Below are 16911 nucleotides of genomic sequence, written 5' to 3' on the forward strand. Positions count from 1 at the left end.
CCCTAAGAAGTGGGGACCATGGGCTTTTAGACTTTTGTCATAAACATATCCAATAGCTAAAACATAACTAATCCTTTAGGGGCAGAAAAGAGTTCCCCACGGAAGCAGAGAAAGCTAACAATGAAATTGACTCCTCGTGACTTCTGAAGTAGAGATCACTTTCTCTATGTCTAGCTTGAACTTGAGCTGCTATGGAGAAGTTTGAATAGGAAATCATATCTATCATCTAAAATTCTTGCTTTGTTGATCCTCACCATCTTATTATCCACACTCCCTAGAGGAATAGCAAGGCATTTCCAAGTCCTGAGAAAGATGGTTTGTTGGCCTAAGAAACAGGGGCAAGGAACTTGCGTTCAGGGCACACCTTTCTTGCATTCTCCCACAGAATCTTTAGCACCCTATCACATTGGTATTTGAATTCCCATGTTTGTTGTTAACTGCCCTCTAGTCAGCCCTGGACTCAGTGCACAAAGAAACAACATGCTGCCCTGTCTTGTGCCATCTTTAGGATCATCAATTGTGGATCTGACTGTTGATCTAAGGGTTTTCATTGATACTTGTGAGTAGACCACAAGTCCTCCTTCATCTGGAAGCTCCTCTGGAACCTGTTCAGCGTATAGTGACATGAAAGTTTCCACTCACAGTTGGGTGGTGGCTATACATGAAGTTTATTGGCTAAAAATTGAACATCCTCTCACTTAGGAGAAAACTGAAGGATGAAAGGTCATATTTCTCCGCCTAGGCCGCAAGCAATGATTTGAACCTATATTACATTGACTCCAAATGATCCTTCCATTGCACCATTCTTCTCGAGCCTTCATAAGACTCCAGTGAGATGCTTCTCTCCTGAAATTTCCTATAGTTCTCCTTGATATGATCAAAAAAACATCGTATGAAAGATTTTTGAGCATTTAGCTGGAAGCATTTCTTATTTGGGATCCGAGATGGCTAAGAGAGAAATACATGCTTGGCTTTAGAGATGGCATATCCTCGTGGAAAGACAGCAGACGTGCTTTAGAAAAACACCACCCAAAGACTGGTAGCCAACCAGTGTCCCACTGAACCACAAGTTAGAGAGGCAGTTGCTGCCACCCACAGACATCTGGTTTTATATCACTTTTCAATGTTAGAGTCGTTTTAAATCTACTATTTGGAAGACTTGCATACTACCCTATTTTAAATTTAGAGATGAGTAAAATATGTACTCTCCCATCTTCAATCAACAGATCATCTTACACACATACTCCTTGAGATAAAGACAGTAAATTACTTTCCTCTCCAAAATCTCTCTCCATCCACTTACAGGTCTGAATCTCTTCCTGAAGAAACTACTGACTAATGTACCCAAACAAGGAAAGTGGTGTTGGCATCTGAAAGAAAAGAATCCAGAACTTTTCTTTAGCTAGTAAAGAAACTTCTAGAACAAGATGACTAATTCAGAAGGTCTCTGAAATACGTTGTTGGCCTTTCTAGCAACTACTGGTAAAGATTCATCTAATTCTTTCTAAATATGGCAAGCTCATTTTCAACTCGTTATATGTGGTATGGCTAGCATTGGGGTCCTGGTATGGCACTATAGGATAAGCACTGTACTGCTAACACAAGGTTGACGGCTTAAACCCACCACTCGTTCCTCAGAAACCTAATGCAGGGTCACTTTAATCAGAACCGACTTGACGGCACTTGACCTGGTGTGGCGCTGTGGGCTAATGCGCTGCATTGCAAAGTTGGTTTGAACCGCAAGGTTGTTGGTTCGAGCTCACCAGCTGCTTCTTGGAAACCCTATACAGGGTTGCTATGGGTCAGAACTGACTTGACAGGACTCAACAACAACATCAATAACAGCACGGCAGGCATTGGTTGAGTGTTGGTTACATTCTTTGACTCTATGTTGTTGTTGTGAAGAGCTGTGGAGTCGGTTCCTATCCATAGCAACCCTGTATAGGGTTTCCAAGGAGTAGCTGGTGAGCTTGAACCGCCGATCTTGCAGTTCAAATGGCTCTGTAGTCTGGCGCATTAACCCACAGCGCCACACCAGGACTCCATACATAGGTGTCTCCAATATCACTGTAAGAAGAGTTGTTGTTACTTGCCTTCAAGTTGGCTCCAACTATGGCAACCTTATCCTACCCAGGGTTGCTATGAGTTGGAACCCACTCGAAGGCATTTAACAACAAATGTAAAGCAGAATCATGAATTCTTGGTGCGCTTGAGTCAGTTGTGGCTATTTGTGAAGTGCCTTCCAATCTACAATGCTCACCTTCCACCAACATATCAAACAATATTTCTGTTGTAAGTCATGGAATTTTCACTGGCTAATTTCAAGAAATTATATATATATATATATATTAAGGAGCTCTGGTAGCGTACTGGTTACAAATCGGGCTGCGAACCGCAAGGTCAACAGTTCGAAACTACCAGCCGCTCCGCGGGAGAAAGATGAGGCGTTCTACTCCTGTAAAGATTAACAGTCTCGGAAACCCTGTGCAGGGTCACTATGATTCGGAACCGACTCCATGGCACATAACAACAACAACAACAATATATATATATATGTATATATATTATATATAAGGAGCTCTGGTAGCGTAATAGTTACAAATCAGGCTGCTAACCTCAAGATCGACACTTTGAAACTACCAGCTGTTCCCCAGAAGAAAGATGAGGCTTTCTGCTCTCCTAGAGATTTACAGCCTCAGAAACCCTGTGTAGTGTCACTATAAGTTGGAACCCACTCCACGCTCTTAACAACAACAATTTCAGGAAATAGAACACCAAGCTTTTCTTGCTACTCTCTCTTAATCTGAGAGCTCTGCTGAAACATATCCACCATGAATAACACTACAACAAACAGTTGGTGGCCTTATCAAGTAAGTCTCATATATCTCTCCACTTAGAGGGAAGCTGAGGCTTAAACATGCTACATACCTTGCCCAGTCATCAAATAAGGCAGAGCCAGGCTCACATCCAAACAGCCTAACTCCAGAGCATTGATCCCCTATATCCTATGAGTAAATAAATAAATAAGAATCTTTAAAGAGGGTTGGAAGCAGGAAAGACAGGCAGGAAAAAATAAATCTACTTCATTTTCTCTTTGGACATGACTAAGAAACAATTACTAAAGAATAGTATTTTTGTTTTCCATACAAGCTACAAATTCAGATAAAAATATGAATGTAATATTTCACTAGTCACTTAATAATCCTTTTTCTTCCTCACTTCTAGGCAATAATAGTTTTCTCAAATGTGAAGTTTTCTGACCAATGAAAACCTCCCGAAATGCATGATTTAAAGACTGCATCAGAGGAATTGATGACGCAAAATAGAATGTCAATGCATAATGCTGACTGCAGGCTACTTAAAGGTGGGGTGCCCACTCTGTCTCATTTTTGCATCCTCAGCACCCAGCTAGATGAGATGCTTAATAATGTCTGGCATATTCTCCACCAAGTTCCCAGAAGACAGAACAATGCCAGCCAAAGAACATAGACCTCATTAATATTATTTGAATGAATAAATTCATTGTTGAACATTGATTAAACTGTGTAGTATAGAATTGTTGTTGCAGATAAGTGCTGTCGAATTAGTTCCAATTCATAGGATCCCTGTACACAGTTTTCAAACAGCAGCTGGTGGGTTTGAACTGCCAAACTTGTGGTTAGCAATCCAGTGACTACTCTACAGCACCACACATAATGAATAGGACAAATTATTTATTATAAAGTAGGACAAATTACAGGTTCTTGGTAGGATTAGCACTGGACTGTGAACCAGAAGGTCAGCAGTTCAAACCCACCAGCTGTTCCTTCGAAACCCTATTCAGGATCACTATGAGTCAGAATTGACTCAACATAGTTAACAACAATAGCAACAGCTTCAACTACATGCTGCAATGACATTCTATAGGCACACATTTCCTTTGGATCAATATACCAAAGCACAAAAGGAAGAAAGCGACTTTCAAAAGATTTCACAGCAATGAAGGGAAATATAAGAAATGGAAACACATAGAGTTGAAAAAAATTCCTAGGAAAAGTAATTTCAAAGACTCAATATAGAAATGATCCCAGGATATCATGGTTTTATTTTCATCAATTGTTTTATTTCAAGAGGAAACCTGGTTCTTCTTTCTAACTTCTATAAGTGTGCTCCCACACCCACACCCAACTCACTCCCCTGCCAAAAAAAAAAAAAAAAAGAAAGAAAGAAAAAAAGTGTTTCTTTGTATGGCGATGTGACTGTCAGAGAGCAAAGAAAGAATTGTGATGAATTTTGACAGAGAATAATAAAAAAAACACTCCTTTATTTATTCTTCAGTATTCCCTGGAAAAGGGCATATATCCTAAGAATGTCATAAAATGACAAATATAATGACATTGTAATTTCAAAGAGTACAAAATGTTCAAAACTTGATGACCATTGTAAAACAGCCTCATAACTAAATTTGTATTGAAAATATCATCACCTTTCCATCTATATAGTTCCTATTTCTATATCTTAAACATAAGAAATCAATTTTTAGAGTATTTAAAAATAATTTCACATACCTATTTATTTCATCTCTATAGGCACAATTGTGATATTTTGCTTTTACATTGCACAGAGTATTTCATTGTAAAAACTAATATTAAATATTGTTAAACTAAAAGGATTAAATGATTTTATATTCACTTGTTAAATGTTCAAATATGGTCACATTAAACCAAACAATTTCAGCCTTCAGCCATCTGTTTTTCAATTTTAAGTCATCTTTTTTTTGTTCCCCAAGCTGCAAAAGTGTATTACCAAATAAACTGACAAAACATCTCGGCAACTAACATAAACGTGCAATTTTAATACCGTCTAATCACACAAATCAATATGAGATTTTTGTACTTGTACATGACCTTCTTCAAATTATCCCCCCATTTTGGCTGAATCAGAACAAGTATGGGCTATTTGACAAAAAAAAAAAACAAAAAAAAACACCCTAAGTGTGTGAAATAAGAGCCCTCGTCTCTTCTGCCAGACTCCTCTTGACAGCAAGATGATAGAAGCATAGCATCCCTGGGAGAGTAAATGCAAACTGACAAGAGATGAGCCTTTAGATGTTGAATATAATCTTGAATTGTGCTTGAAGTGTCTTATTATCTTGTCTTTTGATGTTTGAAGGGGTGGCTCATTGTTAGAAAAAGGAAAGCCCTCACGCATCTTTGGCATCTTTAAAAATTGTTTGGCCTTTAACAACTGCTTTTCCAACTAATGTCCATTTCTCCTGACAATAAATATGGCAGGTCGTTGGCAAGTGACAAACAATTTACTTTACATACCACACTTTTATGGGTTTTGAGAGCTCATGTGGAAGTGTATTTTTAAAAGCCCAGAGAAATTAGCAGTATTACAAATGTTAAGAAGACTGAGGTCCCTGCGCATACACGGATGTGAAGTTACTCATCACAGTGATCTCCTCGCTGTTTCTGGTTTTATATCTCTCTGATCCCTGATCCAAAATTCATGTTCTTTATTTATCATTGACTAAAAATAGACAAGGAAAATGAAAGAGCAAACAACCGATTCAGACAGTTCTCAAGAAGTAAATATACTAATGCAAGTTCCCAATGCACATAACAAAATTCATAGCAATATATAAAATCATGTTTTTAAGTAGGAGATCAAGATTAACATTGGACTTGCTGCACTTTGCCTCTTATCCCAGGTCTTTCAGTCCTTTTAAATATCTACTGTCATTTGGGGGTATCCCAGTCCTTCATAGCTAACCATTTGTTTTTTGTGTTTTTAACTTAAAAGTTTAATGATGTTCTCAATCGATAGGATTCCTTAGGAGCTGAATCACAGCCATGCTAGCTTTCTGTCACCCAGCCAGATTCTGTGAAAGCTTTCAAGATCTTTTCTTAGACCTCCGTCACTCTAAGAATCCATAAGAATTCTCAAAAGGACCATAAACTGTTACGGAGTTCAGGTTATTGTATCATTATAAAAACATATTGATACACCACAGATGACAAGACAAGTAGCTCCCACTCTAGACTAGTGGAACCATCTCAACGCCATTCACAATCTCCCATCTGACCAGCCCTGTTTCTGAAGCAGGTAGCTATAGGCATGAATCCCTTTTAAAGTATGATCACAATGTGTTAACACCCATCTGATCATTTACAGATCCTAACTGACTGGTTAGAAAATTACTATGAATATGGAATATAATGCAAGAAATAAAGATTGCAAGCTAAAGCAAAGCAACAGACCAGTGTAAGTGAAAATTTGAATTATTTCCTAATAAACACTGACAAATAAAACCTGCCTTTATCTTAGGAGTCAGAATAAAATGGGTCATTCAATACCTAAAACACTGATGTCTAAGTTGCCTCCCAAAAGTCTGTGGCAAGTATACCTGCATAATCAAACTGATGCCCATTCCTAGAAAATAGTGCTCTATATGGATATAATTAAACAGAGTTCCTACAAGGTAAACTTTATTCAATATTTCTTTCATGCTTCCCCTTATGCAAATTGTATGCTTCCCTTTTGATACATTTCTATTTTTCAATATTATTCTCAATATACTAGATAACATTGAAGGGAAAAGATGCCAGCTTTGTTGGAGTGTGATTCATCTCCCAACACCACCTCACAGCTACACCATTCCTAAATACATGAAGATGTGTGTTCTCATTTGCTGTTTTATTCTCTTTTACTCTTGGTTGATTTTGGCAAAAATTCACTCTGCAGTAATAACTTTTCATGCTTTTTAACCAACTCCAAATGTTTGCATTTTATAATCAAATTAATCCCTTATCCACCCTCTACGTCAACAGGGATAACTCTCTCCTGCAATAAATAACCTCAAATCATTAATTTATAAAAAATGAATCTTGCCAAACTGATATTAAAAGACAAATCACCACATATGTGGTCATCAAGCACTGCAAAAGGAGATTAATTATATCACACTATTTAATAGCAAATGATTAAAATGTGACTTCTTTATTTTGCACCATCTACCCACTCTACTCTGAAATATGTACATATAAATGTATATTTACACACATGGAATCCTTTCAGAAATGTGCAGGAAACTGTCTATATTAAGTATTGCGCAAATGTCTTCTATTTTTTAAAAAAGGAAAAAAATATTTATTGTAATAAATGTGCATCCCATGAAGAAACAAATATTCAAGTTCCCAATATTTAGGTTCCAAGAGTCTTTCCTAGATTGGGTAACTTTTGCATTCTTTTGAAGATATATACTATGTAAGTAAAATTATATAAAAACCTCTAAATCTGTCTACAGAATTAAGATGCACAAATTCTAAAGAACTCTGTTGTTTTGTCTACTCTTCCATGAATACCTGAAGAGGACCTTAGAACTTGGATTATAGCTCAACTGTGCCTGAAGCAATGCTATAACTGTTGTTGTTAAGTACCTTCCAGTCAGTTCCAGTCGGTTCCAACTCCTAGCGACCCTATATAGGGTTTCTGAGGAGTGGCTAGTGAGCATGAACCGCCACCCTTGCAGTTCAAACTGACTTTACAATCCAGCACATTAGCCCACAATGCCACACCAGAACTCCAATACTATAATTAGTTGTTCCATATTGGTAAACTATTATTCTGATAAATTTATCTGGAAGCCATTAAAAAACATACATAGGTACAGAAGTACCTTTAAATGGCATATGGATAAGATGAATTTTTAAAGTTTTATTCTATCAATTTTATGATAGCAAAAAATACACGTGTATTACAAATTTAGTAAAACAATTAGAAACATTAGAAGAAAATATGAAGACAAACACATAAATGCTTTACCTGAATAGCATTGCATGTATTCATGTTGAATGAATTAAGTGTCAAACCCAAAAAAAAAAAAAAGGTAAAACAAAAACTAAAGTACAAAGTGATAAGAAAATGGAAAAATGTGCATTTTTATTTTAAAACACAATATCATATTAACCTTTACATATGGGTTTCTTGCTTCCATAAACTTTTGTCATAATTGGGGCTTTTCCTCATTAATGAGATGAAATTAAAGTAACACAAGACTTGGAAATTACATCAATCTAGAGAACACTGATTATTCTACAGTAAAAGATGAAATACTAAGAAAATTGCCAATGCTAAACCATGTATTTGTAACATTATTAAACTGCTTTGTATTGACCATTTTTGGTAGATTATGTTGTTGTTATTCTTATGTGCCACGTAGTCGGTTCCAACTCAGAGCGATTATAGGTGTCATAAAACTTCTTGACATTCTACGTCATTTTCAGGCTAATTTAACAGGTTTGATTTTGGTTATTAACTAAGAATATTTTTCAGATGATAAGCTGAAGATTTTAATACCATAGTAGATACAGATCTCCTTGCAGCATCTCATTTCCGAATGGTCTTCAGTGCAGCAACCCTTATTAGGGACTTGGTTTACATATCATGATATTATTTCCTCTGATTATAATCTGATAACTTTTTTCTACATATTTTTTATAAATGGTTTTGATGGCAATTCAGTGACTTAAATGTATTAACTATGTTGTTCCATAGTTAATAAGGGATTGACAGTTTCAGTTCTTTTTTTAAAAAAGTACGTGCTTGTCACATTTTAAGACTTTAAAAGCACTTTTTAAATGGGAGAAGTGTAACAAAAGTTTGAACATGGATTTTCTGATAAATTATCAGATAAAATAATGACATACATACAATACACCAGAATTTTTGGAAAACAGCTATTTAAATAAAAAGCCAGGAGCTATGCATCTTGATTAGATGGTCTTTGAAAATCATCTTTGAATAGTTCCAAAACAAAGTTAATTTTCATTTATCTGAGAATACAAGCTTTCTTTGACCAATAGATTCAGTGCTATTTTTCCTGATTTCAGCATTCACATGAAAAAAATTTAGTCCATTTCCAATGACTCAAAACAGAGCAACGGATGTCATCAAACAAATCTACTCTTGTCTCATATTTTCATGAAAACTGGGTTTGAGTATCAGAACCTGGACATTTACATTTAAAAGATTGAGTCAGGTGAACATCTTTACTGAAAAGATCAGAAACTTCCACATTGCCAAAGCCCCAACTAGCTCTTTATGAATGATTTTTTTTATGTAAATGTTACTCAAAGGTACTTCTCATAGCACATAAAATAGATGTTCAGTTTGTAAAATACTATTTTTAAAAAATTAGATTCTACTAACTTACCTCTCTCTAAAAGAAAAGAAATTTGAATTTTCAAAAGGGTAAATATTAAGAAGACAGATATGTTATTAAGTAAAGGAAAGCTGAACAAAAATATAGGTGAGGCACAGAACCCAGGGAGTCAACAAACAAGACCATTCCAGAGCCACATTAGATCTTAAAGAGAACCTCATCTGTTAGAGAATGACAACCGTTACTATGAGCTTTCTCTAGCTACCTCTGCCTTTGGATATTTTTTTAAAAATTTATTAGCCTGACAGCAGGAAACTTTATACAGATTGCCCCCTGACAGGGGGCCAGTTTGGTATAAACACTCTGCTATCTTTTTCTTTAGCATAAGAAAATCAAGACACATGTTAAGTGGAGCCAGGTGCCTATTTGGCTAAATGTGACTGCTCCCCTGATACTGTTTACGTTCCCATGGAAGGCCTGAATAATCAGGAGCAGCCCAATAGCACACCAGAACCCTCTACCACTAGTCCTTCACAGCTATTTTCCTTTTAATGTGTGAATGTCTGATGTATTATTAATCCTCAAACGTAAACCTGCAAGGTCATCAATCAAAAAGTATCAGTTCCTTTCAAAAATTATCTGTGGAGTGTCTAATAACAGGAAAGGGACACGTGAAACAGTCACGGAAGTCTCATTTTTTAAGTAAAACAGAATTACATTTGGTCAACTCTTGAAAAGAATACTGTCCAATCCATAAAAAAATCAGGTAGTTAAGAAAAAAGGCAATCTAGTGAAAGGCTGAGATTTGGCAAGGAGTCCTGGGTACACTTCCATTTATAAATTATGACATAAACTGCGTTGGGTAAACTATCAAAACACTATGATGCCAAGTAACCTTTAAGTCTGAAACATGAAAATATTTAAAAGATCATAAATAAGATCCTGAAAGTGATAATACAGATTAAAATCATTTCTACACTTGGTCTAATTCCAATTGTTTATAGAGTCATTTAACAGCAACAATAAAATATGAGGATCACTGGGATTAAAAGAAGACGAAGGAAAAAAAAAAATCCACATTTGATTTACTGGTGTGTTACCAGATAATATTTGTGGGTACTGCAATATTTGAGCTTCTGCCTTTAAACAGAGTCTGGCCTGAGCACCTCACGAATGGAAAAGAGATAAACAAGGAAGGCAGTTAAGAAAGTCCTCACTGCATCTTATGCTAAGTATTACGCACTGTCCTCCACTGAAGCGCTACTTTAAAATGAGCACAGTTTGATGAACAACTATGATGAAAAGTGTGAACATTAGTATCATTGTATATGGATTTATTTTTATTAAAAAGCTTACACCTTTATGCTATTCAAAATGAATTTATTTACCAAGGCCACATTACTATGATTTTCTGGGGAGAAAAATTAAATTAGTCTGAACACATAAAGTCACTCACTGGATTTCTGTTGTTGTTGTTAAAAAAGAAGCATCTCAGTGTATTAGGTTTTCTTAAAGGTAAGAAATGTATCTCATGTGCGTTTTTCTCCTCAGTAGTCAGATAGCAACACAACAGGGTTTGTTTGACTATTAAACCATAACTGACTTTTGACAAGTACCTTATCATACATCCCATTTACTTATACAAATACAGGCTTCTGCTGATTTCTTTTAAATAACTGTTTTCATGTAGAATTCATTACTCAAGTTATTTTGTTGATTTTAAAATATACTGTTTTGATATTCCCCTAGCAAAGCACACTGTCTTCTATGAAAAAGCATTTAAATGTCTGGTGAAATATAATACAGAAATTTGAAAAGTATAAAAGTATGGTATGTATGTCAGATAAATTTCTGTAGGAAATTTTGCTCATCACCTCTTAAAGGTACCTTGGGTTTAAGCCCTATGTACTGGATTACTGGCCCCAACCTATTTTATCAGAATATTGTAACTAACCACGGCACTGAAACCTTGAAACACACAGTTAAAGAAAGTAATAAAGACAGTGACGCCATATTGAAGACCTGCACTTTCCGCAGGCGGGACACAACGTTCCCACAACGTGCAGTCCCATAATGCCCTGCCAATGACCTCCATGCTGACCTGAAGAGACCACTGTCTCAGGGGTGACAGACAATTTAGTCCTTTATCCTTTTGTCATTGAAAACTACTCCACTGCCATAAATTCTAATCAACTCCAACAGAATGGCAATTTCTTAATAAGAAAAAAAAAACAAAAAACTTAAAACGCTTGTTTTCTTTCAGAAAGGCAAAGAAAAACACCACAAACAGTACCTTTCCTAGCAAGGAGGAATCCCTGTCCCAACTTTCAACCTTTTTCCAATAGTTCACAGATAAATGACTTTGTAAATACCTGCTCTTCCAAGTATCATTGCATGCAATTTCTTTTAACCTAGGAAAACACAATATCATAAAGAAAAACCAACCACCAATTTTTATTTCAGGTACAATGTTTATAAATGTGTTTTTGTTTACATCTCAGTTCCAGGCCCTAGAGCTGTACAAAACCCAATTCTACATTGTAGTACAAGTAAAAAACAAACCACAGAGACTAACTAACAGCAGCCACCCATGGTAGCCAGGACTTCAGAAAAGCAATTGTGAGTTTTCACTTTGAAGCAATGAAAATTTTCCCAGGAGCAAAACTGTTAATAAACCATCTTTCAAATCTTAAGTATATATATATGGGAGAAAATATTTAGGACATGTTTTAGTTCTTACTTCTTCAGCTGAGTGAAGAAAGATGCTACCTGGGAAATTTTCAGTACAGATCTTTTCCCAGGATATATATATATCCTTTCTGTAGCAGTTTTCTGTTTCTAGGTTGTTGATGCTAACTACCATTGGAATTCTAGCACCCAACTTGACTGAATGGGGACTACTGAATTCTTGATGAGTATATCCAAAAGCTCAGTGCCTCAAAGTGAAGTACCACATTGACACAGTAGCTGTCAGTGTCTTTACAGAGTCACAGACCTTCCCTTTGAGACGACTTGCTAAAGACCAGCTTTAGGATAGTTTCAAGTATGTGCAGAATTCGCCATGTAGTAAATGACCAGCCTTGTATAGCATTACTCATTTGATCACACAGCTGAAGCACAAGCCAGACTCTAATCACACACACACACAAGCCAACATCTTCTCTATACTGTTTCCTATGGCTCAGAGTTTAGTGTAATTCAGTCCTGAACTGAAACAGGCTTTATGAGAATAAATAATGCACCATTTAAGAATATCACAGAGAACCACCTAACTGCATGTTTCTCAATGAAATGTGGATTCTTCTCTCCTAAGTGTACTTTAGTTTCTATGGCTGCTCAAGTTAAGCAAAGCATTATCTCCGATGTAATTACTTTATAAAACACAAGGGTCCTTTTCTGAACTTCCTACTAAGGCAGGCAGATGGTTTCTAGTCTCTCCTTCTGGTGTTCTGGGCTGCTCAGAGCACTAAAGGGTTCTGCACCATATGTTTCCCTTTAGATGATGTTAAGTACAGAAGTGCAATTTAAGGAGAAGCGTAAATGGGTAAATGGCGAGTGGTCCCTGGAATTTCCTTTGTTTATCCGTAGAAGGCAACAGCATTAGCCTTTCTCCTGCAGTTTTGGGCTGAAGATGCCATACTGTGAAAGAAACACACTTATCCTCTGGACTGCTAATTTGGGCAAGACACAGGAATAAGTGCCAAGGAAATCTATTGATCCTGGAATCTCAGGTACAATAATACATTTGAGTTCTTCCTATCTCTCGTGATTGGTTAATGTCTCTCTCTAGGAAATGAAAACATATCAAGATGCACATGATTTGTCTCAACTCTGCCCCTTGCATTATAGAAGCCATTTTCACAACATTATGTTAGCATATGCAACAGGAATGAAGACACGCTGTATGAGAAAAGTATTTAAAAAAAAAAAAAAAAAGGATGCTTTCAGTTATTCATGAAGAAGGCAGTTCTTCACTATCAAGTAAAGAGTACCATCAAAACCACCTTTAAGAACATAAAGACTTGAACATATTCATGTCAAATAAAAAATGGTTTATTTTATGGGTGTGATCCTTTTTGTGGAATTGTCACCTAATGCTAAGAAAAGAAAGAATGATTCTAGAAAGTTGTAGTCAGTTAAAAAAAGTAGAATTCCCAAGGCTGAGTCCCAGTAATATTACTAAAGTGAGACATAATATAACCAAAAGTTAAGGAAGCCTTCCCAAGACATGTGGACACGCTCCCTCCAAAGTACTTTCTTTTCTCTCTGTCTCATGTGGACTCTAAGTTTTTTCCTTACGTTTCCAAAGCTGTTCATCTACTGAGTTCTTCTTTCCCTAACTGGGAAGTTTCCAATCACTGTGATCAAAACATAGTTGAGTTACCAAATACAATTAAATGAATATATAAGGAATATAAGATATAGAATGTAGATATTGTTCTATTCACTCACAATCTCAGAAGTGAAACATTTCAGAATGAAGACGGTGCCTTCAAAAATTGACTATAATTTCTGAATTCACTATAATTCCTTAATAAATGGTATCCTATAAATGGTCCACTTTAAACATGTTTTCAATAAATGTACTTAACATATCTTTGACCCTCTTGGATTTTCTGAAGTTTATTTCCTTACACATGCAAATCAGTAAGTAAGAGCTGACAAAAGAAAATCTGTAACCATCATCACCACTTGAAAATCTAAACCTAAATAAATGTTGAAAAGTGAAATTAATTAACCTGCTGTAAGTGTAATAGGAAAACAACAAATTGAGACTATAAGCTCATGTCTCTAAAATGTGTTACCTTTAAAAAAAAATGTGTGAAAGTTTAGGAACGAACTGTTTTCAGTTTCATACTTCATTATCAGTAATTATGCTGAATTCACAACCACTTTTTAAAAGACACTGCTTAACAGCAATATACTCAACTTTAGAAAGTCTTTTATTTTCTTGTAATTTATCATTTTAGCTGACTTTTCTACTACCCTCCTCAAATGGAAACAAATGTTTTAGGACAGTTAGTCTTTCCACATAGGTAAGAATTTACACTACAACAACGTATTTATTTAGACTGAAAATTACTAAGATCTTAATGCCGAGATTTGCAGAATTTATGAGATGGAATGGTTGCCTCTCAAGGAAAAGGTAATATCACAGAGTTTCTTGAAATGGGACCCTGAAATATAAACATCATTATACCCATATCAATTTTGCAAAAGAAGCTCTTTCAACAGCATGCTTCAAATGCCTGATTATTACAAATTAGGGGAAAGTCTTGCTGTTGAAGCTGGCCTAAAGTTGCCAAACTTTCCATGCAGTTATCTTTCTGGAGGTTGAAAAGAACACAACTTAGTTCTTTTTTAAAAAAAAAAAAAAAAACAAAAAACAACCTGGATTAATGACCTTCTTAACTAACTAATCTATTCAATGATGTCATGCTTTAAATTTCCCACACAAGATTGTTTTTAACCAGGGACCAATCAATTCTTACACTTATAATATGTACATGTATGCACACATATGCATACGTGTGTACATGTGTGTTACATATATACACGTATGCATATGTGTGTACATTTTTGAGATTTATGTGCTACACGCACAAACCCTTGAAAATAATTAAAAGCAATCATTTCAGAAGCACTTGTTCTGGAACCCTAACATCACTCTGTACCATAAAGTGCTTCTCCAGCAAATACATCTATCAACAGCCATCACTCAGGCATGCGCCTCAATAACTTGCTCCCCTTTCTGATTAGAGATCACAGTTGCTTGAGTTGGTTTACAGAGTGTCATCTATTTGAATGACAGATGTCTTTGCTAGAGTGGCACTCTGCTTGTTCTTGTTTTGTTTATGAAATAAAGACTCCTAAAGGGTCCTGGGCTGTGTGAGACCATAGCATAGGTTTAAGGGAAAAGGGACAGGGAACAAGACGCAGATTCTAATTCCCTGCCTCACTACTCTTTTCAAAGAAGAAATATTCATTCTAATTGTGATTACAAAATGTTATTTCTTTGAGCAATCCCCATAGCCGCCTTTGTTTACCTGGCACAGAATGACTTGTATTGATATTTTTCAGTTCTGCTCTCCCACCTTTAGACTACAGATAATAATAACTCTTTACTCTCCTTCCCTTTAACAAAAGGCTGTGAAGCAACCCGAAACAGAGTCGATATTTATTCAATAAACATTAACCAGTTCTCACAATGGAACTGATTTCCTGATTACAATTATCATTCCCCCCCCCCTTTTTTTTTTTCAAATAATGTCTAGCCCGGGGACTCCAGCAAGGTTTGACAAGTCAAAAATGTGCAGCGAGTAAGTTCCTTGTTGGTAAAAGTTTGGAAGAAATCCTTTCAGTCAGCTGGAATCAGCTTGGGTGGCTTAGCACCTCCAAGATGCGAAGCTCCTCTTTAGTACTTACAAGAAAATTGAATGAACAACAGGGGGGTGGGGGAAAAGAAGGGGTGGGGGGAGGCTGGTCTTCCGGACAGCATGGCAGGACTGAAATGAAATACCTAGACAGACTTACCGAAGAGCTTGCTGGGAGTGTCCTCGCTGTCATTTGATTCCACAGGCGCAAGAAGGGGCTCATTCAGCTCGCTGTCTGAAGTAGCAGCCTTGTCCTCACCTCTCAACTCCGCATTCATTTCACTCCGCACTGACAGCAAGGGCTTACTGACTTGTCCAGCTATCATTGGATCCTAGGATGGGGGAAAAGAGTGAAGGGGAGGTAAAAAAAAAAAAGTGGCAGCTTTAGTGTGCGTGTCCTCTCTCTCTCCCTCTTTCTCTTCTCTCTCTCTTACACACACACACACTCTCCCTCTCTCCCCTCTCTTATCTCTGGCTGCTCCCGCTGTTATTGCTGGCTGCAGTCAAGTGAAGAGCTATTACAGATCCGATGAGTTTTCCATTACTCCCCACCCTATTAAAGCTCAACTAGCATGTGAGAGATTCAGGCTTCCGAGGGAAAAAAGAAAAAAAAACTTCTTTGAAAGCAACCTACCCAACACAGCTTTAATTGTGGAATGTGCTTTTGTGAGAATGTTTTTACACCTTGTTCTGTCTTTAATGCAGTAAGAAAAAAGAAAAGTATTGGACTTGTACTTCAGCAACATTCTAAAAAGGAAGGAGCACCCTAAGGAGGAACTATGGGCTATTTTAAGAAGACTTCTCCCTCGGGGAGAAGCAATTAGACCCTATCCCAAGAGCAGAGAAAAGAGGTAGGGAGAAATGACTCCTCAAAGCGCTTTCAATGGAATAAAAGATATTTCTTATGTAAATGCTACCAGCACCCTTAGAAGTTGACTTCGCCAGTTCTGATTGGGGACCAAAGCGACCCCCAATGAAATGAACATTTTAAAGCAAACAAGACAAGAGAAAATATACCCCAAAAAAATTATTTTAAAAAACTGAAAGGAAATTTGAAAATACTTACAAACTGTGTTCAATAATTCGGATAACCTAGAGCATCATAAGCCCAGAACATTTAAAGAAAACAAAACAAAAACACCTTACAAAAAAAAAAAGCAAACTTTTCTCCCCATTAATTAAAAACTGATGTGTCTTCAGCTCATTTGGAGGGCAATATAGGATGAGAAATATTCCCCAAATCTAGTCTTTTTATTTTATTTGCTAACTACGATGCATAAGATTGTTTAGGCACAAATACCAGATACAGGAGGAAAAGAAAAGCAAGAAGTGCCCTTTTTGCGTTATCTGAAAGCTATTTATTGCCAAGTTCATGCCTAAATGGTTCCT

At 36.4% G+C, this 16911-nt stretch overlaps 1 protein-coding gene across 2 annotated transcripts in view; it reads right to left on the reverse strand.

The window, feature by feature from the left end:
• Positions 1-15850, reverse strand: part of POU6F2 (POU class 6 homeobox 2) — a 587859-nt gene extending 572009 nt beyond the window's left edge. The window contains exon 1 of one of the 2 annotated variants that reach the window (XM_006832118.1): positions 15683-15850. In XM_006832118.1, coding sequence (XP_006832181.1) covers positions 15683-15848 — 166 coding nt within the window. In that variant the 5' untranslated portion in view covers positions 15849-15850. The remainder of the gene's footprint in view (positions 1-15682) is intronic. The other variant, XM_006832117.1, reaches the window with a different exon arrangement.
• Positions 15851-16911: the final 1061 nt, after the last annotated feature.

The sequence above is a fragment of the Chrysochloris asiatica genome, unplaced genomic scaffold (genome assembly GCF_000296735.1).
Source record: "Chrysochloris asiatica unplaced genomic scaffold, ChrAsi1.0 scaffold00006, whole genome shotgun sequence".
In the NCBI taxonomy this organism is placed as follows: Eukaryota; Metazoa; Chordata; class Mammalia; order Afrosoricida; family Chrysochloridae; genus Chrysochloris; species Chrysochloris asiatica.